Raw genomic sequence first — 27,727 nt, forward strand, 5'->3', positions numbered from 1 at the left:
GTCTCATAAAATTTTCTTTTAATATGGAAATGGCAACCGATTTCAAACACTTGGAGAGCACTGGGAATGGTGTAGCAACAACGGTGCCCCTGTGGGCATCATCAAGATGTATGTGTTTCATCCACTGTCCATTCAAATTTTCAAATCATTTTAGGAAATGAACCCGAAGATGAGGTGGATCCAAATCTCATCTTGAGCCCAAAGAAACAGTGGTTATTGAACGTCCACCATTAAAAATTTCTTGGGCCCTACAAAAGATTTGGATCAAGCAAATATTTATGATTTCCCTTCATCTAGGTCTGTGTGACCTAATAAACAAGTTGGATGGAAAATAAATATTATAGTGGGCATAGGAAGTTTTTATTGGTGGGCTTTCAATCACCACTTTACTGCGGTGTGGTCCACCTTAGATTTGGATACACCTCACCTCATGTCTTGGGCAAAATGAGATTTGGAACTTCTTTGAGCCCTACCATGATTTATGTGTCAAATTCACACTGTCCATCATTTTTTACATATCATTCTAGAGCTTGAATTAAAAAATGAGGCACGTCTAAAGCTCGAGTAGACCACACCACATAAAGCAGTAGGGATTGAATGACTAGCGTTGAAACCTTCCTAGGGTCCACTGCAAGGTTTGTTTTCCAATGAACCTCTTCATAATGTCACACAAGCCTGGATGAAGGGAAAACACAAATATCAGCTTGATCAGCCGTAAAAAGTTTTCAACGTCCACTTGCAATTCGAAGCCACCAAATTAACAAGGACAATCTGCACTCTTCCATTATACATGGATTCTCTCACAAGGGTATATCAGACATTTCCCCTCCCATCCCAGAATTTTTTGGTAAATATCCAACCTCGGAGCATTTTCTCGTAACATGACATAAACAACATGCCAAAAAAAAAAAAAAAAAAAAACACAAACAAACAAAACACATAAGGTTGCTCCAATTAGAAAGGAATTATCATATGACCATCTCAAAAGTCAAGATAATCATATATTCTCTACTCATGACGATGCTCGAATTAGAAAGGTATTATTATATGACCATCTCAAAAGTCAAGATACTCATATATTCTGTACTTGGAAAACTACATTACTAAATGCACTTGCCATTAAGAAAATATATGCGACTGTTGTCCTTGTAATTGAACATATAAAATAACAGCATGTAGCCCAAAAATCTTCAAGCACTGCACCTGTGCGCCATTGGAATAATAGATGCACATTTGAACCAATATGGATAGACAGGGTTGTACACTCACTCAAATTCAGTGTCAGATACGCTTTATGGCCCCAATCATTTGAAAGTAGCAAGGTCACATAACAGAGCAAATAAATTTACGAAGAGTTCTTACAACCATATGTTTAGCATAGTCATCTTATCTCAAATGTGGCTAATCATCATCTTCGAGAACACTCCTACGCCTCTGGATCTGAAGTAAACCAAAAAATTAGGGCTCCCATGATATTAGTTACATAAGTGAAACGGGAGAGTTATTTGATACTCCGGCTGTGTATCACACTTGATACACTGGTACTGGTACTGAGAAATTATAAATGTGGTATACATTAACTCAAATTAAACCAACAAAATTGTGGAACCCATTGTTGCTGAGACACTGTCAAAATCACATTTTTTGAATAATTGTGGCCTCATTCATGGATGCTTATTCGTTGAAATAGGATGGTAGGATATTTTTCATTTTAAACCATCCTATGGATGTCCACCAATCTGTTAGTCAGATAATCAAATAAGCATATTTTTTATTCATTATATATCTAAATTCGGACCCACAATTTGGATGGTTTACGTTGAAAAAGTGCCTGCATATCATCTGTCAGACTCTGCCAGAGTATCAATGTTTTTTTTTCTCGCGAAAGAATGCATGAATGGAAGACGTAGTTGAAATTACTGTCAGCCTCATGGATTGATTGCCATTCTTAGTCTATCCTAAACATTGAATTAAAGGTGTGGGAGTGGCACACTCACTGTAACTTTAGTTTGTTTGCTTGTTTGATTGTTAATCTGCTCAAGCAAAGATATCAACCTCTCTTCAGAAACCTGCAGATGGGAAAGGGGGGCACCAAAGCTCTTACCAATATGAAAATCTACAAGCAAACAACATCCAACAAACAGCAGGAAAATAGTTGGCTTTTGAAAGACCCTTAGCTAAACCACCATTGCAGGTTAGATGTGCCAAATATACACGTATACAAGTTGTTAAGGGCAAGTTTGGATGGACTATCAAATTGAATTGCAATGACATCCAATAAAGTAGAAATAACCAGGTTGTTTTTATTTTATTTTATTTAGTTTGCATTAATGTCGAGAATTAAATTGCCACTACATTACTTTCAATGGCCTTAGAAACGTACCTGCAAATAATTGTTCCAAATTGGTTACGTATCAGCCGTAATGGCCGATGGCCGATACGTAACAGTAACGGCCCAGGCCGTTACGCGATACGGGTATGAATCGGTGTGGATCAGAAAAAGAGGTGTAACGGCCGTTACAGGCCCCATACGGCCGTTATAGGGTGTAATGTCCGTTACCCCGTAATGTTCCAAAAAAAAAAAGGGTTCTTCAAGGAAAAAAGAAAAAGAAAAAGAAAAGAGAAGAGAAAGGTTGAAGGTGTACCTAATTCTTTTGCTTTCTTTTCCTCTTCCTCTTCTTCTTCTTCTTCTTCTTCTCATCTCCATCAGCCGACCAACATCTCTCTCTGTCTCTGTTAGGAGGGTTTTGAAATCGGAGAACCATCTCTCTCTCTCTGCTAGGGTTTCAAGCAGAGAGCCATGCGCATCTCTCCCTGCTAGGGTTTCGAGCACAGAGCCTGTGCGTCTCTCTTCATTTGAAATCTCTCTCCATTTGAAATCACAACAAAGCTTGAGAGAGCCCCCTCTCTCTCTCTCTTCATTCCAAAGAGACTACGTGGCTCATTACGGCCCAAGTTTTTTTTTTTTAATAAAAGCTCCACATGCCGCATGCTACCCTGCTCTGTGGGCCCCACCATGATGTATGTATTGTATCCATGTCGTCCATCCATTTTGCCACATCATTTTAGGCCATGATCCCAAAAATTAGAAAGATCCAAATCTCAGGTGGACCATACCATAGGAAACAGTGGTTATTGAATGCTCACCATTAAAATTTTTTTAGGGTCCACTGTTATGTTTATTTGCCATCTAACCTGTTAATTGGATCACACTGACGTGGATGTAGGGAAAACACACATGTCAGCTTGATCCAAAACTTACATACATCATGGTGGGGCCCACATTAAAGGCCTCACCTAATTGGACTCGGATTGCATGGTGCAACACGCACCAACCTAAGTGGTGTGATGCGTGCCAAAGTTCCATGGCCCCCACTGTGTGCATGTGTTATATCCAAACAGGCCATCCATTTTTCCAGATCATTTTAGGGCATGAGCCCAAAAATGAGGCAGATCCAAAGCTCAAGTGGACCACCCAAAAAAAAAAAAACAATGGGGAATGTACACCTACCATTGAAATCTTTTAGGGGCCCCAAGAAGTTTTGGATCAAGCAAGAAATTTGTGATTTCCTTGCATCTAGGTCGGTGTGGCCTTAAGAATAGGTTCGATGGCAAATAAACGTCATGGTGGGCCCTAGGAAGGTTGCAACGGTGGGCATCCTCATCCCCACTACTTTTTGTGGTGTGGTCCACTTGAGCTTTGGATCTACCTCATTTTTGGGCGCATGCCCTAAAATTATTCAGCAAAATGGATGGACGGTGTGGATATAACACATACATCACGGTGGGGCCGACAAAACTTTGACACTTGTGTGCTACACTTCACAATCCGAGTCCCACCTAATTTGGGCACTTAAAATTTTTTACACGAGACATGTATTAACTTAAAATTTACCAATTAAATTATGGGACCGTTGTTGCTAAGTCACAATTCCAAAATCAAATTGTTTAAATAGTTTTAATTGTTAATTTGAGGACACTTATTTTTTGAAATCGGGCCATTTGATTTTATTTTATTTTTCATTATTCATTATCCAATAAATGTCCACCAATTCATTAGTGGGATAAGTGCCAATAAATTGCATAAATTTGAGGCTGATTTGGGGTATCGAGTGGTTCACCAATCGCCCCCAAATTGGCAACACTAACTATCTGAATTTAATTTCAATTTTTTTAAAGAACTATTGGGAGAAATGATATCAAATTGTTAGGTATATAAATTACATAACAGGCCACAAAAGTCTTTGGACTTTGTATGTTGAAATGAAATGTATGCAAGTCACGATATATGTAACTCCAATACTCTAAATAATAGTAAAACCTGTAAATATGAGATGTTTTGGTATTAAATTCATTCTTATAAATTTATCATTACTATTATATACTTCGAAAATTAAATATAGAAAGTTTGCAGTCAATCGTAAGTTGTCAGGTTCATAAATTATTCAGACAATCAGATGCAACATTCTCACCAAAGAGTGCACCGTTACACTACCACAGGCATATTCAAAAATTTTTTAAAAAGGAATGCATATTTGGAATATTTACAAATTTCTAGATTTTCTGGATATTTTTCAAGAATTTTTCGAGCAAAAGAAAAAAAAATAAAATCAACTGACACGGGAGCATATCGGCCGTTACACCCCCTGCATTGGCTGTTACGCTGATACTCCTTATTGGTAATGGTGGTGACCGTTACGGCTGTCGTTGCCGATACGGAACACCTGCAATCTAAGGGCTATTTGATTATGAATAGAATGAAATCACTATTTTTTTATTTTTTTATTTGTCATTTCCTCTTTCATTTAAGGTGTGTGATTGCACCAAATTTCATGAAATTCACCAGATTATACTGATCAATCATGACATACCATGAAATTTCATGATATTTGGTGCAACTAAACACACCCATGAGCAAATAATCGCAATTTGACTCACTTAGTCACTTGTCAATCCGGATCAAGGTATTCCGTAAAGGTAAGTGGCCATTACTGTTACATTACGGTATGGGCCTTAACGGCCATTAGTCTTCTTCTTCGTCTTCTTCTTTTCGAAAAAAAAAAAAAACCAAAAAAAAAACTTATATTGGCCCGTAACAGACCATTACAGGTCCTTTTTCTTTCCATAAGAGCTGTCAGGACCTCGTAACACGTAATGGTTGCTACCTTCATCATTACAGAATGGCCGTTACAGCACAACATGATCCAGATACAGCCTAAATATTTGTTTTGGTCTAACCTTCTCAGCTATCTGTCCCATTTGAGCAGCTCTAAGCAGAACATCCTCAACTCCTCTTGCCTTCTCAGGTTTCACCAATGCGATCCGAGCAACTGTTGATATCAAAGTCATAGGATGTCAATGACAATAACAAAATAAGAAACTAATGGTGAATAGAACAGGATCCTTTAAAAAATGCAAAATCAGACCCCCACGCAATGATGCTTATTTGAATGATTTGCATATGCAGTAGTACAGCACAAAGTTGAGCTCCATCTCCATGCTCATTACAATGTCCAGACAACAACATTTACGAGTTGGATTCAAAATGCAGTAGCTTTAATATCTTTATAGGAATAAATCGCATTTTATGAAACATTGCCAGCTTGTTTGGATAGAACCATTGACCATTCGTGCTCAAGACAAGGTAGTACTTCAGTTTTTAGCCCGCCTTCATTTTCATTTTGGAGATATTTTCTCTATGCACTAGGATCACTAGACCTTTTGCTTTGCCCTTTCCTATACCAAAAATCTATTTTTATACCCTCACTTCCATGATAGGAGAGCCCACAGCAGCCCATAGAGAATAACTCCCAAGTAATCAAAACCCTTTCACCATTTCCAGCATGACCTTTGACCTTCTTCTACAACTCCAAGCCCAGAGCAGTACCAAAACACTTAAAAGAGCCCATAATTTATTTCTATTAACACTTCATTTTTGGTGTCTATCAATCTCTGATCACCTTCAAGTCGACTTCTTCCCATGGATGGCCATACCACCCTTTAGTCCACTTGAAACAATTTGGATATCAAACTCATGTGCAAACCATGAAACACAGGCAGATGTAAATTAAATGCATTCGCTAATTAAAAATTATTATACAATAAAAAGTATCTCAACCAATTGTTTGCTATAGTTTTTGGGGTTACTGCATAACAAGTCTCGCCTCAAAAAGGGGGCGGAGACACCCTGTCGTCATTATAAAAAAATATAAAAAAATAAAGGACGAAAGAAAAATCTAAATAATAGACTTTTTTATTCTATATTTTAGTACGAAGAGTTTCTATGCACACATTGTGCACCAACAGTTGGTGCATACATGTCTCACACCATCCAGAAACGGTGGAGGGAATCTTAACGCGCGCCTCAAAATGGACTTAAAAAAATCAAATTTTGCAACGCAGCAAGACTCCTATCAACCATCTTTAAATGGCGAGCGACACCCCACGCACTAGCTCCCTGTGTGCAATGTGCATTGAGCTCATTCTCATTTAAGGAGTGATCACATGCGCATGCACGCACAGAAATTTCCATAGGAGCTTCCTAGGCACTCCTAATTCTTGAATTCTTGATGCCAATATTTCCCACTACCATGTCTGAATCTAATCCTGCTCTTGCTTGCAACTAAGGTGCCAGTAAGAGTAAAAGTAGAACATGAGAGTCAAGTAAGCTGGTCTCATGTTAATGACTATGTCATGAGTCAATATCTATGTGCATTGAAATGGATATGTTTTATGTATAAAAAAAATGACGTGACTATACGCGTTCATGCAAAATTGTTTTAAAATCAAAATACAGAGCTCAACTTACTTCTTTCTCTTGCTTCAGATGACAAAATCTGACTAAGTATCAATTGCCTCCGTTCCTCTGCTTCCCTGATTTATTAGTTGAATAAATTAGTTCCCAAAAGATAGCAGGTTAAGTTATTTTAGGATGACAAATGATCCAGTTCTCCAAGATGTGCAAGTGCACATGGATAGTACCACATCTATCCAATCGTTCTGGATTGTCACCGAGGTTATTGGATGGTTCTAACCATCCAACCAACAGCTTGTACATGGGCAGTCAAGATTGTTTAAGGAAAATAGGTCCAATCAAAAATTAAACCAACCCTCAGGTGGGACCCATCATGGATTACTTTGATTAGATGGTTCCAACTTCTAAGCATCCCATCCATGGCATGAAAAATGGAAAGCTATAAAAGGATGACCATTATATGGATGGATGAATGTATGGTGGCTTATGAAGTGCAGGCAGCTGGACATGAGTGTCCCTATGCAACTAGAAGCACTGCAGCTTACAGTTCTTTGCAAGCACCAGGTCATTTCACCTTTAGGATAATTCTAAACCAAATTTGTGGAAAAGAAGAGCATATATGATTTTGTAGCATATGAACCAACCTTTTGGCATCATCCTGTGCATTCTGCTGCTCTGTGTTTTGTTGATTCCCCTACATCAGTTGATAGAATTCATTAGCATTACCTTCGTAGGAATTTAAGGGTATCAAAATTATGTAAAAGAATATCTTTAATCTTTATGCATGAAGACATCACATACAATGCCACGTTGTGCCATTAATTCCTGCATTCTTCTTTGCCTGATGGCTTCCAGCTCTGGATCATCCTATCAAGAAAAAAAAAAAAAAAAAACCATTTTCAGGAATCACTAGGCACTCCAAAAATGCAGACAAGGTCTCTAGATCATTATCAAAATTTCATGGGTTGGACTCCAACCTCACATAAAAATGCAATAGAAACATGGCAGATCATTTAGCATCAATCCGATAAAAATAAATGCATGATGTATGTTACAGGAAAAATGTTTCCAGAATGTTAGCCGTTCACATTAATTGGATGTTTGAAATGAAATGGACGAGACAAAAACATACTAGTGTTAGACGCAAGCATATGTTGGCATAGGACAAACTTTGAGGGCTGAGACACCAAACGCAACAAGTTTGGAGCACTCAATGCTGATACAGCTGCATAGGTATTTGCTATCATCTTGTAAAACAAATTATGAATAGTAGAAAAACAAGGAAAGAAAAACTGAAACATGATGATGGAAAAGTTGTTGAAGTCCAGAAAATGTCGAAGCGAACCCAAAATTCTTCCTACTCCTTTGTCACCAAAATGAATGGATAGTAGTTGTTTGAGGACATGCTGTTGGATAGTAGGTGTTTGAGGAAATGCTGTTGGTATCTACCCCAACCATCATCCTGTGTATGCTCTAAACGAATGGTACTATAGGCCTCTGGAATTTTTTTGTTTCTTTCTTATTTTCCCCCCTCTTTTGTTAAGGTGTGCAAGTGTGCACATGTTGGCAACAAGAACCACATACATGGGGTAAAAGGGATCATTTTGGATCAACAATCTTAATCCTCGCCATGGGCTTAGGTGGGATAGAACTGCATTTGGCTCCGTGCAAATTCCATCTAGCATTTGGAGACAACGGGAAGGATTAGGATTATGTGGGATGGAATTACATTTCGTCTTGTGTGATTTTGGTGGATTTTGAAATCCACTACATCCGTGGGCCCCACATTGACACGTGTTTTATCTACGCCGCACATCCATATGCGCCCATTACACGTGAAATTCAAGTTATATATATGTACAAGTGACCACATCAATTTGTTAGTGCCTTAGTATGTCAATGACATGTGCTAGTAAGTCTTGAGTTGGTTGAGCCCTCATTGGAGGACATTGAATACCGAAGGCTCAAAGACTTGAAGCATCAAGGCTTGACAACAGGTAAATTGAGGTGTCGTGGTGATCCTAGCCCTAGACCCCTTTAGTTCCAAAACAAACTATCATTAGATGACTTGATCTAAATAGGAAAACCTTAAGTCACCAAGTTAGTGCCAGCTAGATCATGTGCAATGTGCTTGGAAAGAAAGAAAATTGCATTGCATAAGTTCGATTGATCTTCGATCCAATCGAGCGACCTTTGATCTGTCTCAATTGATCGAGGGCCCTTTGCTCGATCACTCGAAGGAGCGCAAAAATGCCTAGGAACATTTTGCCCCTATATTGAATTAAGTTCGATCGATTGAAGAATTGCTCGATTGATCGATACTAGCCGTTATATGACCGTTGAAGATTTTTATCTATAAAAAATAATGCTCAGTCATTTGTGCAAATGATGCGTTTTTTGGTAGAATTAAAACCTAGGTGATTGTCAACTCTTTATCACTCTTCTAGACTCCAAACTAAAGAGTGTCATATCCCCCTTCTTGTGATTAATCACTCTAATGAGCATTCCAAGCTCCATTATGAAGGTGTGCTTGAACTCTTCATTTTTCTAGAGATTAGACACTAAACCTATAAGTAAATCGTTGTCTATATTCCTTTAGAATACTCATCTATTGAATCCCTATTCTTTTTTCTTTTTTTTAACACATGCACTCACACCGTAGTGGGATTTCAACACATGGGTACTCGAACCCATGACCTCTTGTTGAAACTCTTGTGGATCCCCACTTGGAAACAACTAACACCATTAGTTATAGGAGATTCAACCAAACCCCCAATACATTGGCATCTCAATAGGAAGATCGATGCCGGTAGCCGATTCAAGTGGAAGAAGACCGACTTCAAAGATTGAGGGAGCACAAGATAAGCGGATTCAAGATTAAAAACACATCTTAGAGGCGCTACAAAGGCGCTCATCCAACAACCTAAGGGTTACTGTTTAGAATCCATTGTATACTATTTTCCTGTATAGAATTGAGTATAGAGTTTGTGACCCAAACTCGAATTCATCAGACACGGGTGTGTACATGTTAGTCTTCATGGGAGTCTCCAGTGGAAGCGTATATAGGTCATTAGAGTACGACCGTATAGGTAGGGCTATACACGAACTGAGTTAGCTTGGTTAGCTCGCTTGACTCGATTCGAAAAAGCTCGATTCGACTCGATTCGAAACTGAGTTCGAGCCAAGTCGAGCTATTTTTTTGAGTTCAAAAAAATTTCGAACCGAGTTCGAGCTTGCCTGAGCTTGACTCAATTCGACTCGGATCGAACTAGTTTGGTGACTCGGTTACTTTGATATTGATGTTTCTCACCAAGTGTGTGATGAAATGACTCGACGAAGTGTGGCTGATGGCAAGGAAGGTATGTATATGAAACAAATACCCTTTTTTTTTTCTTGATTTTTATGTTGATTACAAGGTGTTTGATGAGATACCTGCAAAATCATTGCTGTTGTTTTACATACAGTGAGATTTTGAAAGTGCAGTCCATGTGTTTGTGAAAATGCTGCACAGGCAAACTCGGCTCGATCCTGGCTCAAACTCAGCCCGATCTGCTGACCGAACCGAGCCGAGTTGCCCAGTCAGGCTCGAGGACCAAGTTGAGCCGAGTTCGAGTGGGGGTTAGCAAGTGGCCGAGTTGAGTTGAGTTGTGCCAAGCTCGACTCGGTTCGACTCATGTACACCTCTATGTATAGGTTATTTGTTAGACTATAGAAAATCATTTAAGTCTCTGAGGGAGCCACTGACATAGGTGGATACGTGTTGCACTAACACGAGTGAGTAAATGTAGGTCTTTGTGTAGGATCGTCACAAACACGAGTGCATATATGGTCCACCAAAACGGGTGCATATGTGTAGGTTTGTGGTGAACCTATTAAAAACCATCGTAGATATTTTTGGTGAATCTATAGAAAGCCAAATGAGATAGTGAAATCTGATACACTCGAGTTTGAGTGCGTCCGTCGAAAGTGAAGTAGGCATTTAACCGAACCACTATATATCATTGTGTTTGTGTTGTGGATGCAATTTTATTAAGTTTATGTTGTGATTTGTTTAATTTATGTGAATACTTGATTAGATTGTATGCTAGGCATTTAACGCATTGCACACACTTGATATAGTCATCTCTCATCATAGACTACTTGCTCAATTAGTTGTATTTTTATAGTATATGATCTTGGACTAATTCACCTTGTGGATTAATGTGTAAATTGGTAAATATTTTTAATAGTATCATATTCACACCCGGACTAAACCATAATTCTAAGCTCTGTAAGCTTTCACGTCTCGTGTTAGATAATCCACGCAATTTTAATTGGTATCAGAGTAGGTTATTAAGCTTATGTTGTGAGTTGTTTAATTCATGTGAATACTTGATTAGATTGTATGCTAGGCATTTAACGCATTGCACACACTTGATATAGTCATCTCTCATCATAGACTACTTGCTCAATTAGTTGTATTTTTATAGTACATGATCTTGGACTAATTCACCTTTTAAAAGTATCATATTCACCCCCCTAGGACTTAACCATAACTTTAAGCTCGGTAAGCTTTTGCGTCTCATGTTAGATAATCCATGCAATTTTAATTGGTATCAGAGCAGGCTGTTTTTTAAGAACTTAACCGTCTAGAGTAAGATCTGTAGGAGCTTTAGAATCATGTCTACCATTGAGGGGGGTGCCGTCTCACAACCACCTTATTTTGATAGATCTAATTTTGCCTATTGGAATCCCTTAACCCTATGGTTTGGGCTATTGTAGAACAATGATGGCATATGCCCATAGAACAAGTCGTGATAGATGGTGTAACCATATCCACTCCCAAAGATAAATATGAATGGAGTGTTGATGAGAGATCTAGATATGGCTATGATGCGAAAGCTCTTAATGTGATTTGCTGTGTCATTTTTCCCAATGAATTTAAAGGTATTTGTACATGTGAAATGGGAAAGGATGCGTGAGACATTTTAAAAACCACCCCGCGAAAGAACTAGCATGGTAAAGCGCTCTAAACTTCAACTCTTGACCACACAATTCGAGAATATTAAAATGGATGTGCATGAATCTTTCATGGAGTTCTATTCGAGATTGAACGACATTGGCAACTCCATATGGGGTTTAAGGGAACAAGTTCCCGAGGCCTGTATATGTAGGAAAATCCATAGGTTTAGCTCCAAAATAACCTCAATCGAAGAGTGTAAAGACACAAATAGAATGAAAGTAGAAAAAACTTTTAGGTTCCCTATGTACATTTAAACTACACTAGAGAGAAACACCATCTAGGAAGAAACTCATTGTCCCAAAAACTTCACATAAACATAAGAAAATTTGAATATGAAGAGGATAGTGATGAAGAATAGAGGGAAAAATCTCTTAAACCTAAGCATATAGGTAAATCCTTCAAGAACTTGAGAAAACCACAATGTTACAACTGTGAGGGTAATGGTCATGTTGCCTCCGAGTGTACTAGCAAGTTAAGATCAAAAGGAAGGGCTATGGCAGCAACATGGGATGATTCTGAAGAGTCCAATTCAGATTGTGAGGATTCCCATAGTGATGAAGACCTAGGATCTCTTAGAGTTCTAATGGCCTCCACCACTACTTCTCTCGCTAAAGACTTGAAAGGAGATTCCGACCATAATACCTCAGAAGAAGTAGAAGAGACATCCTCCTCCGAATAAGAAGATGATGATGACGAAGATGTCCACTTGCAAGAGGCCTCCAACTTGCTTTTCAAGTTTAAAAATAATTAAAAAGCTAGGTTTGGTTAAGGCGAAAAATAATTAATTGGCTAACCAACTAGAACAAGTAAAATATAAAAATTACTCCTCAATGCAATTAAAGGAAAATCTAAAGTCTAATCTTGATGAGACTTTAAGGAGTTATGCAAGTCTTGAATTTGAACTTGAGACAATTAAATCTGAAAATCAAGACCTGAGACTGAACGTCAACCAACTTGAATATTCTCTTGCTAATACCAAGGTTGCCCAAAAAGAAGACCAAATAGGAAAATCTTTAGGCATGGGTAAGCCTTCAGGGGATGAGAGAGGTTTTGAACGAAATATGAAAATTCATATAACAACTTTTACCCATCCGGTCGTCTGCTTCTGGAAGTAGATTGAGAGCATCTCTTGTGTGCCACAATTGTGGAGATGTGGGTCATTTGAAGTTTGGATGCCTTATCTCTAAAAGGCCACAATCTACCTCAGTCTCGCACCGAATAGTTAAATATATCATGACTGAGAAATCGGCAAATCAATGGCTGAGTCCTAAACGATTACCGAAAAAGAAGAAGTTTCTAACCCCACCAAAAATGAATAATCATATGAGGGAGTCAATAAAACAATTGCCCTACTTAATGAGAAAACAAGGAAAATGTTTAGTTGGTGCAATGAAAATGAGGGTATGAAAATCTCCTACTAAACATAGATCTCCAAATAGGATCTCACCTAAGAGAGATGAATTCAAGAAAGAAATTCTCTCCCGATAACAATCCGGGTCCTAGGAAATTCACACCCCAGTAGGTTGTGAAGTGGGATGGGTGACCTAAGATGGTCTGTGTGTGCGTATAGGTAAATTTGATGATAATAGCCTCATTATCATTTTGATTAGTTTAGCACAAGTTGTTTCATTCTTATTTTTATCTTTGTTAAACTATCCAGGTCATGTCTCTTATAGATATATTTCTTGAATAACCATAATATGCATGCTCCATAAGTTTCTAATCTATGTAAGCACCCTTGTTACATTCCCTTGTTAGTATGTGCCTATAGGTATATTATATTAATGATTTATAGAGCTTTCCATTTATGTGCTTATTGGAATATCTATGGAATTTACTCTTTGTCATTTACTGAAAAAATGGGGGAGAAATCAAGATCCCACCAAAACAAGTTGAATTTTGTTTTACAAGTTCTCTTTGTTGCAGGGATTGGATGGACTTAAGGGGAGCATTGCAAGTGTCTACATGTCATGTCTATATTTATGTTGTAAATTATTGTAATATTTGACATATAATTTTTGAGTTGTCTTGGTTTGTCATTGGTATGGACCACGCCAAGGTTTAGTTTAGTTTTGTCACGTAATTGACAAAGGGGGAGATTGTTAGTGCCTTGGTTTGTTAATAAAGTGTGCTAGTAAGTCTTAAGTCAGTTGAGCCCCCATTGGAAGACATTGAAGGCCAAAAACTCAAAGAGTTGAAGAATCAAGACTTGAAGACAACAGGAAAATTGAGATGCTTTGGTAATCCTAGCCCTAGATTCCTTTAGTTCCAAAATAACCTACAATTAAATGACTTGATCTAAATAGGAAAACCTTAAGTCATTAGGTTAGTGTTGGCTAGATCATGTGCAAAGTGCTTGGAAAGGAGATTAAAAAAAAAAAAAACTACATTGCACAAGTTCGATTACTCTTCAATCCAATCGAGCAACCTTCGATCGGTCTCGATCGATCGAAGGTGCGCAAAAAATGTCTAGCAACATTTTGCACCTAAATCGAATTAAGTTCATTCGATCAAAGGATCACTTGATCGATCGATACTAACCGTTGGAGATTTTTCTCTATAAAAATAACACTCAGCCATTTGTGCAAATTATGGGTTTTTAGTAGAGTTAGAGCCTAAGTGATTCCCCACTCTTTATCCCTCTCTTAAACTCCAAACTAAAGAGTCTCATGTCCCCCTTCTTATGATTAATCACTCTAATGAGCATTCCAAGCTCCATTATGAATGTTTGCTTGAACTCTTCCTTTTTTTAGATATTAGACATTAAACATATAGGTAAATCCTTGTCTATATCCTCTAGAATATCCATCTAGGTGAATCCCTACTTGGAACCAACTAACACCATTAGTTGTAGGAGATTCAACCAAACCACCATTACCTTTACATCTCAATAAGAAAATCGTTGTCGGTAGTCAATTCAAGGAAGTGGAAGAAAATCGACTTCAAAGATCGGGAGAGCACAAGAGAAGTGGATTCAAGATTGAATAGGCATCACAAAGGTGCTACAAAGGGGATCATCCAACCACGTAAGGATTTCTGTTTAAAGTCCATTGTATACTCTTTTCCTGTGTGGAATTGAGTATAAAGTTTGTAACCCAAACTCAAATTCACCAGACACAGGTGTGTACGTGTTAGTCTTTGTGGGAACCTCCGACAGGAGTGTACGTAAGGCATTGGATTAGGACCGTGGAGGTTATTGGTTAGCTTATAGAAAACCCTTCAAGTCTTTGAGGGAGCCACCGACATGGGTGGATACGCGTTCCACCAATATAGGTGAGTACATGTAAGCCTGTGTAGGACCGTCACCGACACGGATGCGTACATGTAAGTTTGTGTTAAACCTATTGAAAACCATTGTAAAGGTTTTTGGTGAACCTGCAAAAAACCAATTAAGCTAGCGAAATCCGGTACACTCAAGTTTGAGTATGTCTGCCGAGAATAGAGTAGGTATTTAACCGAACCACTATATATCCTTATGTTTGCGAATGGTTTTTGGATGCAATTCTATTATGCTTATGTTGTGAGTTGTTTAATTCACATGATTAGATTGTATGTTAGGCGTTTTATAGTCTATGATCTTTAGACCTAATTCACCTTGTGGTTTAATTTGTCTAAATTGGTAAATAATTTAAAAAGGTCTTATTCACCCTCCTCTAGGACTTAACCATAATTCTAAGCTCCATAAGCTTCCGTGTGCCGTGTTATTGTGTTAGATAATCCACGTAATTTCACATTTGTGAATTTGGTCCATTAATTACAATTCCACGGTCCAGCAAACACGGGTTTCACTAAATGTAGTGTTTTTCTAGAGGAAGAATTTGATCCCAAACATGAGGATTGGATGGCCAAAATACCATGGCATTTCCATACATGCAATCATTGTGCAATAATGGTCTTAATCCCATCTAATGCAATTCCATACCATTTAATCCCATGGACCAAACATGCCCTAACTGCCTGTTTGGGATGTAGGATTAGGTGGTATGGGATTGCATTTGGTCCAATGTAAATTCATCCAACGTTTGAAAAAGATGGGAAGAATTGGATTAATCGAGGTCTTATATCATCCAATCCTAGCAAGAGACATAGCGGGATTTCTGGTGGATTTCAAAATTCACTACATGTGTCCCCATGTTTGATGCATGTGTTTTATCCATGTGGTCCATCCATATGTGCCCTTTACATGTGACCATCGAGTTGCATATGCATACTAGTAACCGACATCAATTGTGAAATCTAGTCCGTTGATTACAATTCCACAAACACGGGTTTCACTTAATTCAGTGTTTTTCCCAAAGGAAGAATTTGATCCCAAACGTGGGATTGAATTCCACCTAATGCAATTCAATACCATTTAATCATGCGTTCCGAACATGTAAGTGAATGGAGGCCTTTCACCATGACAGTCCTAGAATGTCATTGCATGCCTTGCCAAGGGGCCTCCCGCTGACTTAAAGAACCCTTAAATGGTTCCACTTTTGCTCCATGCACTGTAAGTGCATGGCTAGCAGAGATCCAACATGAATCTCCTCACAAGATCCATTTTTGGACTCTATGGGGTTCGGTCAAAATGGTTGTTTCGACTAAGTAGTTATTAGAGCTAGGCAGAATCCGGACCGATCCGACGGATCCGATCCAAACTGAAGGCCAGGATCGGGTCGGATCGAGTTGGCCCAGTCAGATCCGACTGTACATCGGATCGAGCCGGTCAAGTCTATATAAATAGTTTTTTAGAATTTTATTTTATTTTATTTTTACTTTTTACCTACCCCGCAGCAGCTACCCTCACCCAACCAAATTTCTAAAGCATGGAAGCAACACCATCACCTAAGCTATCAGCCAGTTAGATTCTGCCAATCCCTTCAAATCTTCTCCAAACATTTCTCACCTCCACTAATTTGAAAACCCTAGATGAAGCTCTCCAATCCCTTTTAGAAGCTTCTAGAACCTCTGAAGGGCACTCCCATCTTGCCTCTATAAAATCCCTCCTTCCATCCCTCCTCTCTCCCCTCTCTCACTCCCTGTGCTGGAGAGATCTTGAACCAGACCTCGTTCATTGAATCGGATGGCATCGATGTTGTTGCAGCCACTTTCAAATCTCAGTCTCTGGATCTCGATGTGGCTCGGTTTGGTCTGCAGCTCCTGTGGAATGTTTCATTAGCAGAAGAAATGCACAAGTTTGCAGTTTGGGATCGATTCTTTCCAGAAGGGTTCGAGGAGATTGTGCAGGTCTGGATATCTGATATTGTCTCACTTAGTCGGACTCGGATCGAATCAGGCCAACAGTGCACTGGATCAGATTGAGTCAGATGACCCAGACTCAGTCCCGGATCGGATCGAGTTCGGGTCAGGCCATGGAAATTTCGGACCGAGTCGAGTTGAAGCCAATCCAGTCCGACTCGACTCGATGCCCAGCTCTAGTAGTTACGGATGAATTGATAATTCCGTTTCAAATCACTAATTAGGTATATTCCACATTCATTGGAGTACATCTATGTTTCTGCTCATATCTTTTGGATACACTCTAGCATCTAAAAATTGGTTAATTAGTAAAGATATGTGTACTTGGTGTCCTGCCCAAGAAAGAGACCCAAGTCTTAACACGTGTATCATTGCACCCACCACAGCAAGAAATCCCGAACAAGGATGATCTTACATGCTCATAATGTTGGCTTAGCATCTTCACAGAGTGCAAACATGCACTTAGTATAGTAGGAAAGCCATCTTAGGCTCTTCCTTCTATATATATATATATATATATATATATATATATAAAAACAAAAATTCTTCCTAGGTGCCTTTTATAATCCCCAACAAAGTGCCACCCATGACACTCCATGCACGGGCTTAACTTGAACCCTGTGAACGAGTGCATGCCACTGCACCCCACCTTCTAGGCTTAATCCTACATTACCAAGGGTGCACCCCAGATCCCGAACACCACTTGGTAAAGTTTTTTTTTTTAAAGGTTAAATGGAATTTTATTAAAGGCCTACCGGGAACAACTAGCAGGAAAAGAATACAAAGGGAAACACACTCCCAAAGATCGAGGACATAATCGATTTCCAAGTGTTAGAAGCCTTGTAAAGAGAAGAATCCTTATAGTCTCCCAACCCCCCATTTGTACACCATATTTGCTAGTGATGATCAATGTTATCAAATTGCATACGCGATCGCATGCGAACAAAATATGTTGTTCGCATATGCAATCACATCATCACATATGCCATCGTGTGTGTGTGTATTGAAAAATAATTTTTTAAAAGGAAAATTTTGAAAAAAAAAATCTAAAAAAAGAAAAAGAAAAACTTGCCTAATTAGTACACATGATTGGATTGGGTTATTTTAATTATTTCATTGTAATTTGAGTGTTTCAATAAGTTATATATATACTTATATTATATTTACAAAAACTTTAACAAAACAATCAACAAACTACATTAAGAGAATTAATTATTAAAAACTTGGAACATAGAAATTTTATTAATAAATGGATAACTTGAAACCACTCATAAGTTGCAACTTGCAACTTACAACTTAATTTATAAAAAACAAGCACAACTTACAAAATATAAAAAATAAACATACTTTAAATAGTTGGATTAGAGTGAGAGAGAAAGAGGTGTAAGAGAAAACGAGTGAGAGATTTAGAGCTTTGGATTAAAGAGTAGTGAAAATGGAGGAGATGTGAGTAGAGTTGGGCAGAATCCGACTCGATCCGACGGATTCGATCCGAACCGAAGGCCAAGATCGGGTCGGATCGAGTAAGCCCACTCAGATCCGACTGTACATCGAGTCGAGTTCGGATCAGTGGCCAATCTGGACCGATCCGACGGATTCGATCCGAACCGAAGGCCAGGATCGGGTCGGATCGAGTAGGCCCACTCAGATCCGACCGTACATCGAGTCGAGTTCGGATCAGTGGCCAATCCGGACCGATCCGATTGGATCCGATCCGATCCGCACAATGTTCATTCAACATTGTTTCATGTAAAGTTGTCTACTTGAGATTGGGATATACCTCCTTTTTTATTTAATACCATAAAATGATCTAGAAAAATAGATGGACAACATGGATGAAATAAATACATCATGGTGGGGTCCACAGAGCACCAACCACCAGCCATTGGCCGGTGGCAGGGGGAGTAGCCGATCCGTCCTCTCAGTCTTAGCTCACGGCTCAAGGTGCATCGAGCACGGAGCTCTGACACAGGAAAAGGGACAGGGATTTTCCTACGAAAGGCAACTTCCTACGCAAGGATGCTATGTGGGGCCCACTTCAATGTATGTGAGAAATCCATTCCGTTCATCCGAGCTCATTTAAGGACGTGCCACCAAAAATGAGAAGGATACAAAACTAAAGTGGGTCACACGAGAGGGAAAATTGGGGAAAGAAATTCCTACCGTTGAAACTTTCCTGGGCTCCACCTTGATGTTTATATGCTATCCAATCCGTTTATAAGGTCATTCCCAATGGGATGAAGTGAAAAAACTAGAAAGATAGCCTGATACAAAACTTTTATGGCCATAGGAATGCTTCAACGGTGCTAGCTGAATTCCCACTATTTCTTCTTGTGTGGCCCAGTTGAGTTTTGTATCCATCTCATTTTTGGTGGCACATCCTAAAATGAACTCGCAAAACAGATGGACAGAATGGATTTCTCATATACATTGAATTGGGCCCCACGTAGCATCCTTGCGTGCGAAAGGCTTTCCTAGGAAATCTGCGTCAAGATAAAGGAAGCAGATTGGCAGGTGTACCATGTACCACGCACCAGGCCAGCTGATGTATTGACGTCAACAAGTTTTGTGGGTCCTATCATGAGGGATGTGTTATATCCAAACCGTCCATCCATTTGGCAGGCTCGTCTTAAGGCTTGAGCCGAAGAATAAGACAGATTTAAAGATCAAGTGGACTGCACTACAAAAAGCAGTGGGGGGTTGAACGTCTACCATTGAAACTCTTTTAGAGGTCACAGAAGTTTCAGATCAATATGAAATTTGTTTTTCCTCTTCATCCATGTAGTTGTGACCTTATTAGCAGATTCGATGGAACATAAACGTTATGGTGGGCCCTAGGAACTTTTTAACAGTGAAAATCATTTTTTTTTTTTTAATTTTCAAAAGATAAAAAATAAAACAGAAGATCCGATCCGAACCGTACCCAACCTAATCTGACTCGGTTTCCTTGACCAAGTTGGACTTGGTTCGGGTTAGGCCAATAGTGCAACGGATCGGATCAAGTTAGAGGACCCAGACTCGGATCAAGTTCGGTCAGTGCATTGAAAATTTCGGACCGAGTCGAGTTGGACCCAATCCGGTCCGACTCGACTCGATGCCCACCTCTAGATGTGAGTGCCTATTTATAGACAAAAGTGCACCAAACTGGAAAAATAAAAAATAAAAATTGACTATTGGGAAATATGTAATCGCATATGCAATATGCGATCACATACTCGCATATGTGATTGCATATTAAAGTATGCCATGGCATTGTAAACACCCCACTTAGGCTAGCAACTTGATAAAGCATGGATGATCCTTAGGAACTGAACCTAAACCCCACACCCTACCTAAAACCGTGGCCACTTCCCAAACCTGATCCAAACCCTAGCTGAACCTAAGCCATTCCATTACTTTAAACCCGAACTTAACTCGAGCCATCACCCAAGCCAAAGCATGCCCAAACCTTTACCCAAAATCAACCCGTTTTTTAAGCCATCTTCGGGTCACAGTTGAGCTAGTTTCGAGCTAAATATCCAAAACAGGCTTTGGGCCGCTCTTAGGGCGCGAAATAAGCCCACTAGCTAAACCTCGGAGGCAACCACGTGAAAGCGGTAATCAAATTACTGCCCCCTCTAGAAAAATGTGCACGGAGCCAACTGGCTGAGTTTCGGACAAGAACAGTCAAAGGCGGTATTTGGATTACCGCCCCACCTCGACAGATGTGCCCGGAGCTACAGTCGTTGCTCCCCTCAAAAGTCAACTCTATTAGAACCTATTTGACCTCAAAATCCCTACTATTTACCATATTACCAAGCCCTTTAGCTTATAAAGAAGTGCCACGTGGCATCTCTCTTCTCTCTACCAATCCAAAACTGCCACATCATCATTTACCCTTCATAAACCTTTCAATTACATAAAAGCCATCCCAAGGGGCTATAAATAGCCCCTCCTCTCTTCATTCCAAGAACAACAAACACCAAAAAAACCAAGAGTGTGAGAGAGAGAGAGAGTGAGAGTGAGAGTGAGAGGGTGGTGTGCTTGAGTTCTCAAGCTCCCACGTGACAATCATTCCCCACCATGGTGCACCCAAACATTCAAGCCATTTCAAGTGTAAGCCAAAGATCATGCAATCATCACTAGCATTCATATTCTATCAATCACATTATTACTTCCCTTCTCAACTCCCCCGTTTCTCTAGGTTGCCATTGAATATATGCTCTGTGACTTGCCAGAACTCGGTATCTTGTTACATCAGAAACTCATGGTAGTCTAGTCCTCTTACATGTCATTCTAACATCATCATATATCTACTTATATCCCATTTTTAGACATTCTCTAAACGTATGCTATGTGGCTTGCCAAAATTTCAGACCCTGCCACATAAGAAATCCGAGTCTGCCTAATCTCATTTTAATACTTTGCATCCTATCATTTTTATCCCCTAAGATCAGCATACAACACAAAGTAGAGACTGTACACCTGTACAGGCAGAGAGGGTGCCTAACACCTTCCCTCTCTATAACTGAGGTCCCTTACTCAGAATTTCAAGTCGTAGATCAGGAGTCAACTTAAAGCAAGGAGTCCCCGGATTCTTTGGCTTTCATTCTGCAGGTTCTGGCCAGCTGTAGGAATTTGGATTAATTGGCTAGTGGCAATTCCAAGTCTATTGCATCATCAATCCAAATCAGTCCACACATCACGCCAAATCCGTACAACCAAAACCGTCCCGCCACCATCACCACCAACCGTCATAGCCGACCCATCACCATAATCCACACCACTCATCATGGCCAACCCACTCCCTCACCATGATCCACACCACCCATCATGGCCAACCCACTCCCATCACCATGATCCACACCACCCATCATGGTCAAATAATCCATACCAACCATCGCAACCAACATACTTCCACCATCCAAATCCGAACCACCCATCATCATCATCTCCATATCCCTTGAGACTATATTACTACACGAAGTAGAGACCATACATCCGTACGGGCAAAGAGGGTGCTAAACACCTTCCCTCTTTGTAACCGAGGTCCCTTATTCAAAAATCCCCAAATCACAGATCAGGAGTCCACTTAAAGCAAGAGTCTCCGAATTCTCTAGCTTTACATATTCTGCAGGTTCTAACCGACTGTGGGATTTTGATACCCATGTTCGGTGGGTCTTAATACCCAAAATCCACGGGTTTTTTTTTTTGGACTTAGTTTCTTTATAGCCATAATCCCTCTTTACAACAAGGGAAACAGAAAATGTGGGACTTTGGAAGAATTCCAACACCTTGACCTTGCTGGAAAAAATTCCTCCTTTGCCAAGGGCTGAGTTCTCTCCCTCTCTCAAGTTCTAGGCCCATTTGGCCTTTAGATATGTAATTTTTTATGATGATTTTTTTTTTCGTTATTGGAGTGGGGTGTGATAAGAAAAGTGCCCCATCTTTGTTTGTACATGTGTATTTTTTTTGCTTTTTGTTTTTAGAAGAAGGCCCAAATCCTACACATCATCCCACATTTGTGTTGGCCCACTTGAGAGATGTATCTTATCATAAAAGCTGCTGGGCCATCATATAGCCTTAGAATGTAATCCCTTGGATGGATCACTTCTTTGTGGGAAAGAAAGGGACTGACTTAATCTGCTGGGCCAGATTGATCATTGTGGTCCATTTGGAACCTCAAGTGTTGTGGGTTCTTGATGGTGGGCCGCCTTTTTAGAGTGGGCCCCAATTTCTTCCCCGCCATGATTTAGCTTTTGTTGACTAGACCCTTGATGTGGATTTGAACTAATGGGTTTTCCTAAATGGGCCTTGAAATGATTTGGGCCTAATGGATTTGGTCCTTTTTAGAGATGGGTTTGGACAATGGGCCTTAAGATGGGGTTTTAAATGTTCGTCTTAAGACCTATTCAAGTAAAACCCCATCTTAAGGCCCATTGTCCAAACCCATCTCTAAAAAGGACCAAATCCATTAGGCCCAAATCATTTCAAGGCCCATTTAGGAAAACCCATTAGTTCAAATCCATATCAAAGGTCTAGTCGACAAAATCTAAATCATGGCGGGAAAGAAATTGGGGCCCACTCTAAAATGGTGGCCCACCATCAAGAACCCACAACACTTGAGGTTCCAAATGGACCACAATGATCAATCTGGCCCATCAGATTCAGTCCCTTTCTTTCCCACAAAGAAGTGATCCATCCAAGGGACCACATTCTAAGGCTACATGATGGCCCACCAGTTTTTATGATGAGATGCATCTCTCAAGTGGGCCAACACAAATGTGGGATGATGTGTAGGATTTGGGCCTTCTTCCAAAAACAATTTAACAATATATATATATATATATATATATATATATATATATATATATATATATATATATATATATATATAATACACATGCACAAACAAAGATGGGGCACTTTTCTTATCACACCCCACTCCAATAACTAAAAAATAATAATAATCATCATAAAAAATTACATATCTAAAGGCCAAATGGGACTAGAACTTAAGAGAGGGAGAGAACTCATCCCTTGGCAAGGAGGAATTTTTTCCAGCAAGGTCAAGGTGCTGGAATTCTTCCAAAGTCCCACGTTTTCTGTTTCCCTTGTTGTAAAGAGGGATCATGGCTACAAAGAAATTAAGTCCAAAAAAAAAGATCCATGGACATGGGTATCAAGACCCACCGAATGATGCAAATAGCTGTGTAAGATAACTACCTGAAAAGAGGGTCTAGGGAAGAGAGGATCAAGAAAGAAAGGAAGCAAGGAAAAAGGAATTGAAGGGGAAAGAGAACAATAGGAAAAGAGAGCTCCCAAGAGGCAACAATGGTGCCTCTAGAAGAAAAACCAAGAAGAGATACAGGAGGAGAAGACTCAGCCTCGGACCAGCACCCACCTCAAACCAATGGACAAACAGGTGTGGGGCGGTGATCCAATTACCACCCACGGTAATCGGACTACCGCCCCTTGCCAAGAGCATGGCCTTGCGTTGCTGGTCCCCTTTGATGTGATGTAAGAATCCGGAAAAAGCTTTGGACCAATGGACAATGAAGGAAAAAAGGAAGAAAGAAAGAGAATCACCCTGAGATTTTGGGAGAAAATGAATATCTCATGAGATATTGAGAATCTTGGATAAATTGGAGAGAAAATGATCCATAGTATGTGCATATGCGATCTGATCCATAGTATGCGCATATGCGCATTTGACAACAATTATGATGATTTCCTTCCAATAGGAGCCTTCCTCCATCCCAAAGCACCATAACCATTTCCCGAGAAGAGCTTGAAATCTGATCCATAGTATGCGCATATGCGATTGCATTTGACAACAATGGTGATGATTTCTTTCCAATAGGAGCCTTCCTCCATCCCAAAGCACCATAACCATTTCCCGAGAAGAGCTTGGTTCATGCTAAAGAGATCCCTTATACCAGCCGGTCCCTCTTTGAACGGCTTGCAAACTTCTTGCCACTTCAAAAGATAAAATTTGTTGCCTACTTCCGACCCCCTCCACATGAATTCTCTTCTAAACTTTTCCAATCTCATCCAAACCAAGGATGGGCACTTGAAATGGGACATAATAAAGTGGCATATTGGAGAATGTCGTCTTAATGAGAGTTAAACATCCTCCCTAAGAGAGATATTCAAATATGTTGATGGGAGGGAACCAACGTTGCATCCAAAAAATCAATGCTAAATAGGAAACCTCGTCATTGGGAAGGTGAATACCCAAAATCTCAGACTTTCCCAAATTTATCTTCAACCCAGAGACCACCTTAAAAGAATTTTGTACAAATTATCCATCATGGAAGGGTCAACATTGCAAAATATAATGGTGTCATCAGCAAAATGGAGATGATAGACAGGCTTCCCCAACTTGGACACTCGAAATCCATTAATGAGATTGGTCTCTTGACCTCTAGATAACATACGACTGAGAGCTTCTACTACGACCAAGAACAAGAAGGGAGAGAGCGGGTCTCCTTGATGAAGGCGCCCCTAGAAGGCTTGAAAAAACCTTCCGGGAGCCATTGACAAGCACCGAGAAAGCTGCAGATCCAACGCGTTTTTTAATCCAACTTCTCCATTTCTCGCCACGCCCCTTGGTAAAGTTAAGAAAAGAGCTTTCACGCTCTATTCTTTCAGCTCACGTCAATAGAGGGTTTCTCTAACAACATATCAATAGAGACCACCACCACCTTTGTGCTCAAGTCTCACCATGGGGATTGGCCACCTAAGTATTAGGTTCAATACTTGGTATCGCTTTGGACTTACCCCAGATTTCCTAGAATATGCCAACGCATTCCTGAGAGTTTGTTAGGACCGAAACTCTTGTTAACCCAAACACCTTCGTATTCAATTTACCAATCAGGGATTGTCTACTTGACCATCCACAAAAATTAAGTCTTTGGGCCAAACCTCGAGTCTATAAGAGTGCATATAACACTCTTTTAGTCTGAAGCGTCTCAACTCATGGAGTGAATCTTATCGCACTCATTTCCCTGGCCCTAGGTTATCAAAGGATGTGCCTATGCTTGCCCCTAGAATAGCAAGGGGTGTGCCAATGCTCGCTGACTATCTTCTTTCAGTTGTCTCCAACAGAGAAAACCTCTAACAGAATGTCATCCCCAATATTCATTTGCATGAACTCCTGTACTTTTAGTCCCACCTAGGGGCTTCCCTATTGAGTCCACCCTAGGACCCCCTACATACTAAGTCCGCCTAACTTACATTGAACAGTGCCATGTTATTGCATAGTGTCGGTCCTGAAACTTACCCTTCTACAGCACCTTGGTGCTTACAAATGTCAATCCTAACACGCATCCCAAGGCCCATCGGAGGGCATCACATAAGAATGCCATCCCTAACATTCTCCTCTTTAGTGCACTACATTCACTCCAAGTCCCACAAGAGGGGAATGTCAAATCAAAACATTCCCCTTAACAATGTTATGCTCGAGTACACTCTCCCTATAGTGCATCACAATGCATACAATTGCTCCAGGGCTGAGCTCATAAATGATAAAAGCAAGTATCATTCTTTTTACAGGTAAGCTTGGCTCAAACTAGAAACCTCGACGTTGAAACACACCCTGTCTAACACTGAGCTATAGTGTTGATTTCTAAGAAGACAGGTTACAAAAGGGAGAACAACACAAACAAAGAATAGAACACTCATTTTCCCTCTGATTACTCATCCAGTGCTATCAAATGGTCATTATTCAAGATGCACACAGATGGACATTGTCATCCATCAACAAGATTATGAAGCTCTAATCACCCTTTGAGTTTTCCTCATCCTCTACTGAGAGAGGCAAATGAGGTAACTGACTCTCTTGGCCGAGCCCTTTCTTTGTATTGAATCTTCTTTACCTCTTTCAAGATGTTAGCTATTTGATGTTATAAATTCTTTTATTTAGGTTCAATATTCTTTTTTCGATTAATAAAAAATAAAAAGAATATCAAAAAATAAAAAGAAAGAAAGAAAAAAGAAAAGACGTGGAATCGATTTCCACTTTGAAAACACTAACACAATACTAGTCATGTGTCTCAGAGGGAATCCCAAGAAATGAGAAATCTTTAATTTTCTGAAAGAAGTCATCTTCTTAAGGTGTCGTTTGGACGCTTGGCGCTCGAACATTGCTTCGCAGAACTCTAGAGTTCCCATGTTTGGAACTCTAGACGCCGTAGCTCATATAAGAATTCCAGTTACCATGGAACTCACTTCCATGAAGAATGCCTAAATGAGTTCATCAAAGAAACGAAGATGTCTATTCCACTTACCTCTCTTCCATAGAACTCTCATCCATGTCAAATTCCACTACATATAAATAGCCCCTAAAATTAGGCCTTTCTATGAAAATTGAATTCTTCAGTGAATGGTTCCATTGGAAAATGGAAGCCTTTGGCATCCAATCACTATAACCCTCGAGATTCCAATGAATTAGAATTCTAAAGTGGAGATATCCCCACATCCAACCATACCCCGAATGATTAATTTTCTTTCACTTGTTTCAATGACATATTATCCTTTCCCACATCGAACCGACCCCCAAATCGAATTTCAGCCGAATCGTTTGTTCAGGTTGCTTCAATTTTAAACCAGACAGATGTTTCGGGAGTAAAAACAAAACCCAAATAGGTGGAAGCTAAATAATATTTTACTTATTTCGAGCCGTATTTTCAGTCATATCCCAAAGCTCATGAAATATTGTTTTAGAAGAAAAGTAAATTGAATTCAAACTAAATCGAGAACAATCGCCGGCGGGCTCGAATTCGTGCAACTGAAAAGCGGTGAACATTGGAATGCCCAAAAATCAAAGGACGAAGAAATGCTCAGTTGCACGAAACCCAAATTATTCAAGACAAGCAATTGAGAGTAGTACTGTTTCTATTCCCAAAACAGAAAACTGGTGTATGCAAATCGACATCGGTGGGTAGAAGTATCTATTCCTTTCCAAGAAAAATCTGGAACTGAAGGCTGAGAGAGAGAGAGAGAGAGAGAGGATTTTCCGTACCATTTTCGAAAGAGAAGCAAATCCAACTACGATCGCCTCCGATTACAGAAACCCGAGCTCCCGTTCGGTAAGCCCTAAAAAATTTATCTTTGCGAATTCCTGCGAAAGCTTACGTTAGCTACTTGTACTACTGGCGCATGTTTGGAGCAAGCGGATGCGGATTACCTACTGACGCTATCAGTAGACAGTAGCTAATGGGCTGTGCTGTGGGCCCCACAATGATGTA

The 27,727-nt window shown here is 39.8% G+C and overlaps 1 protein-coding gene across 1 annotated transcript; it reads right to left on the reverse strand.

The window, feature by feature from the left end:
• Window positions 1-1,119: 1,119 nt before the first annotated feature.
• On the reverse strand, window positions 1,120-27,656 carry LOC131240767 (uncharacterized). The gene is made up of 7 exons (XM_058239219.1): window positions 27,502-27,656; window positions 7,556-7,621; window positions 7,399-7,448; window positions 6,809-6,873; window positions 5,239-5,330; window positions 1,998-2,069; window positions 1,120-1,440 (listed from the first exon to the last, which is right to left on the reverse strand). Exons 1-7 carry the CDS (start codon window positions 27,502-27,504, stop codon window positions 1,402-1,404), a joined length of 387 nt encoding a protein of 128 aa, XP_058095202.1. The 5' UTR covers window positions 27,505-27,656; the 3' UTR covers window positions 1,120-1,401.
• Window positions 27,657-27,727: the final 71 nt, after the last annotated feature.

The sequence above is a fragment of the Magnolia sinica genome, chromosome 3 (assembly GCF_029962835.1).
Source record: "Magnolia sinica isolate HGM2019 chromosome 3, MsV1, whole genome shotgun sequence".
Lineage (NCBI taxonomy): Eukaryota > Viridiplantae > Streptophyta > Magnoliopsida > Magnoliales > Magnoliaceae > Magnolia > Magnolia sinica.

Bases quoted from the DNA above. Each gene is read 5' to 3' on its own strand.
- LOC131240767 (XM_058239219.1), bottom strand. The intron at 7,449-7,555 runs GTATGTGATGTC...CAACTGATGTAG, and splicing joins TAATGGCACAACGTGGCATT to GGGAATCAACAAAACACAGA. The intron at 6,874-7,398 runs GTTGGTTCATAT...CTAATAAATCAG, and splicing joins GCACAGGATGATGCCAAAAG to GGAAGCAGAGGAACGGAGGC.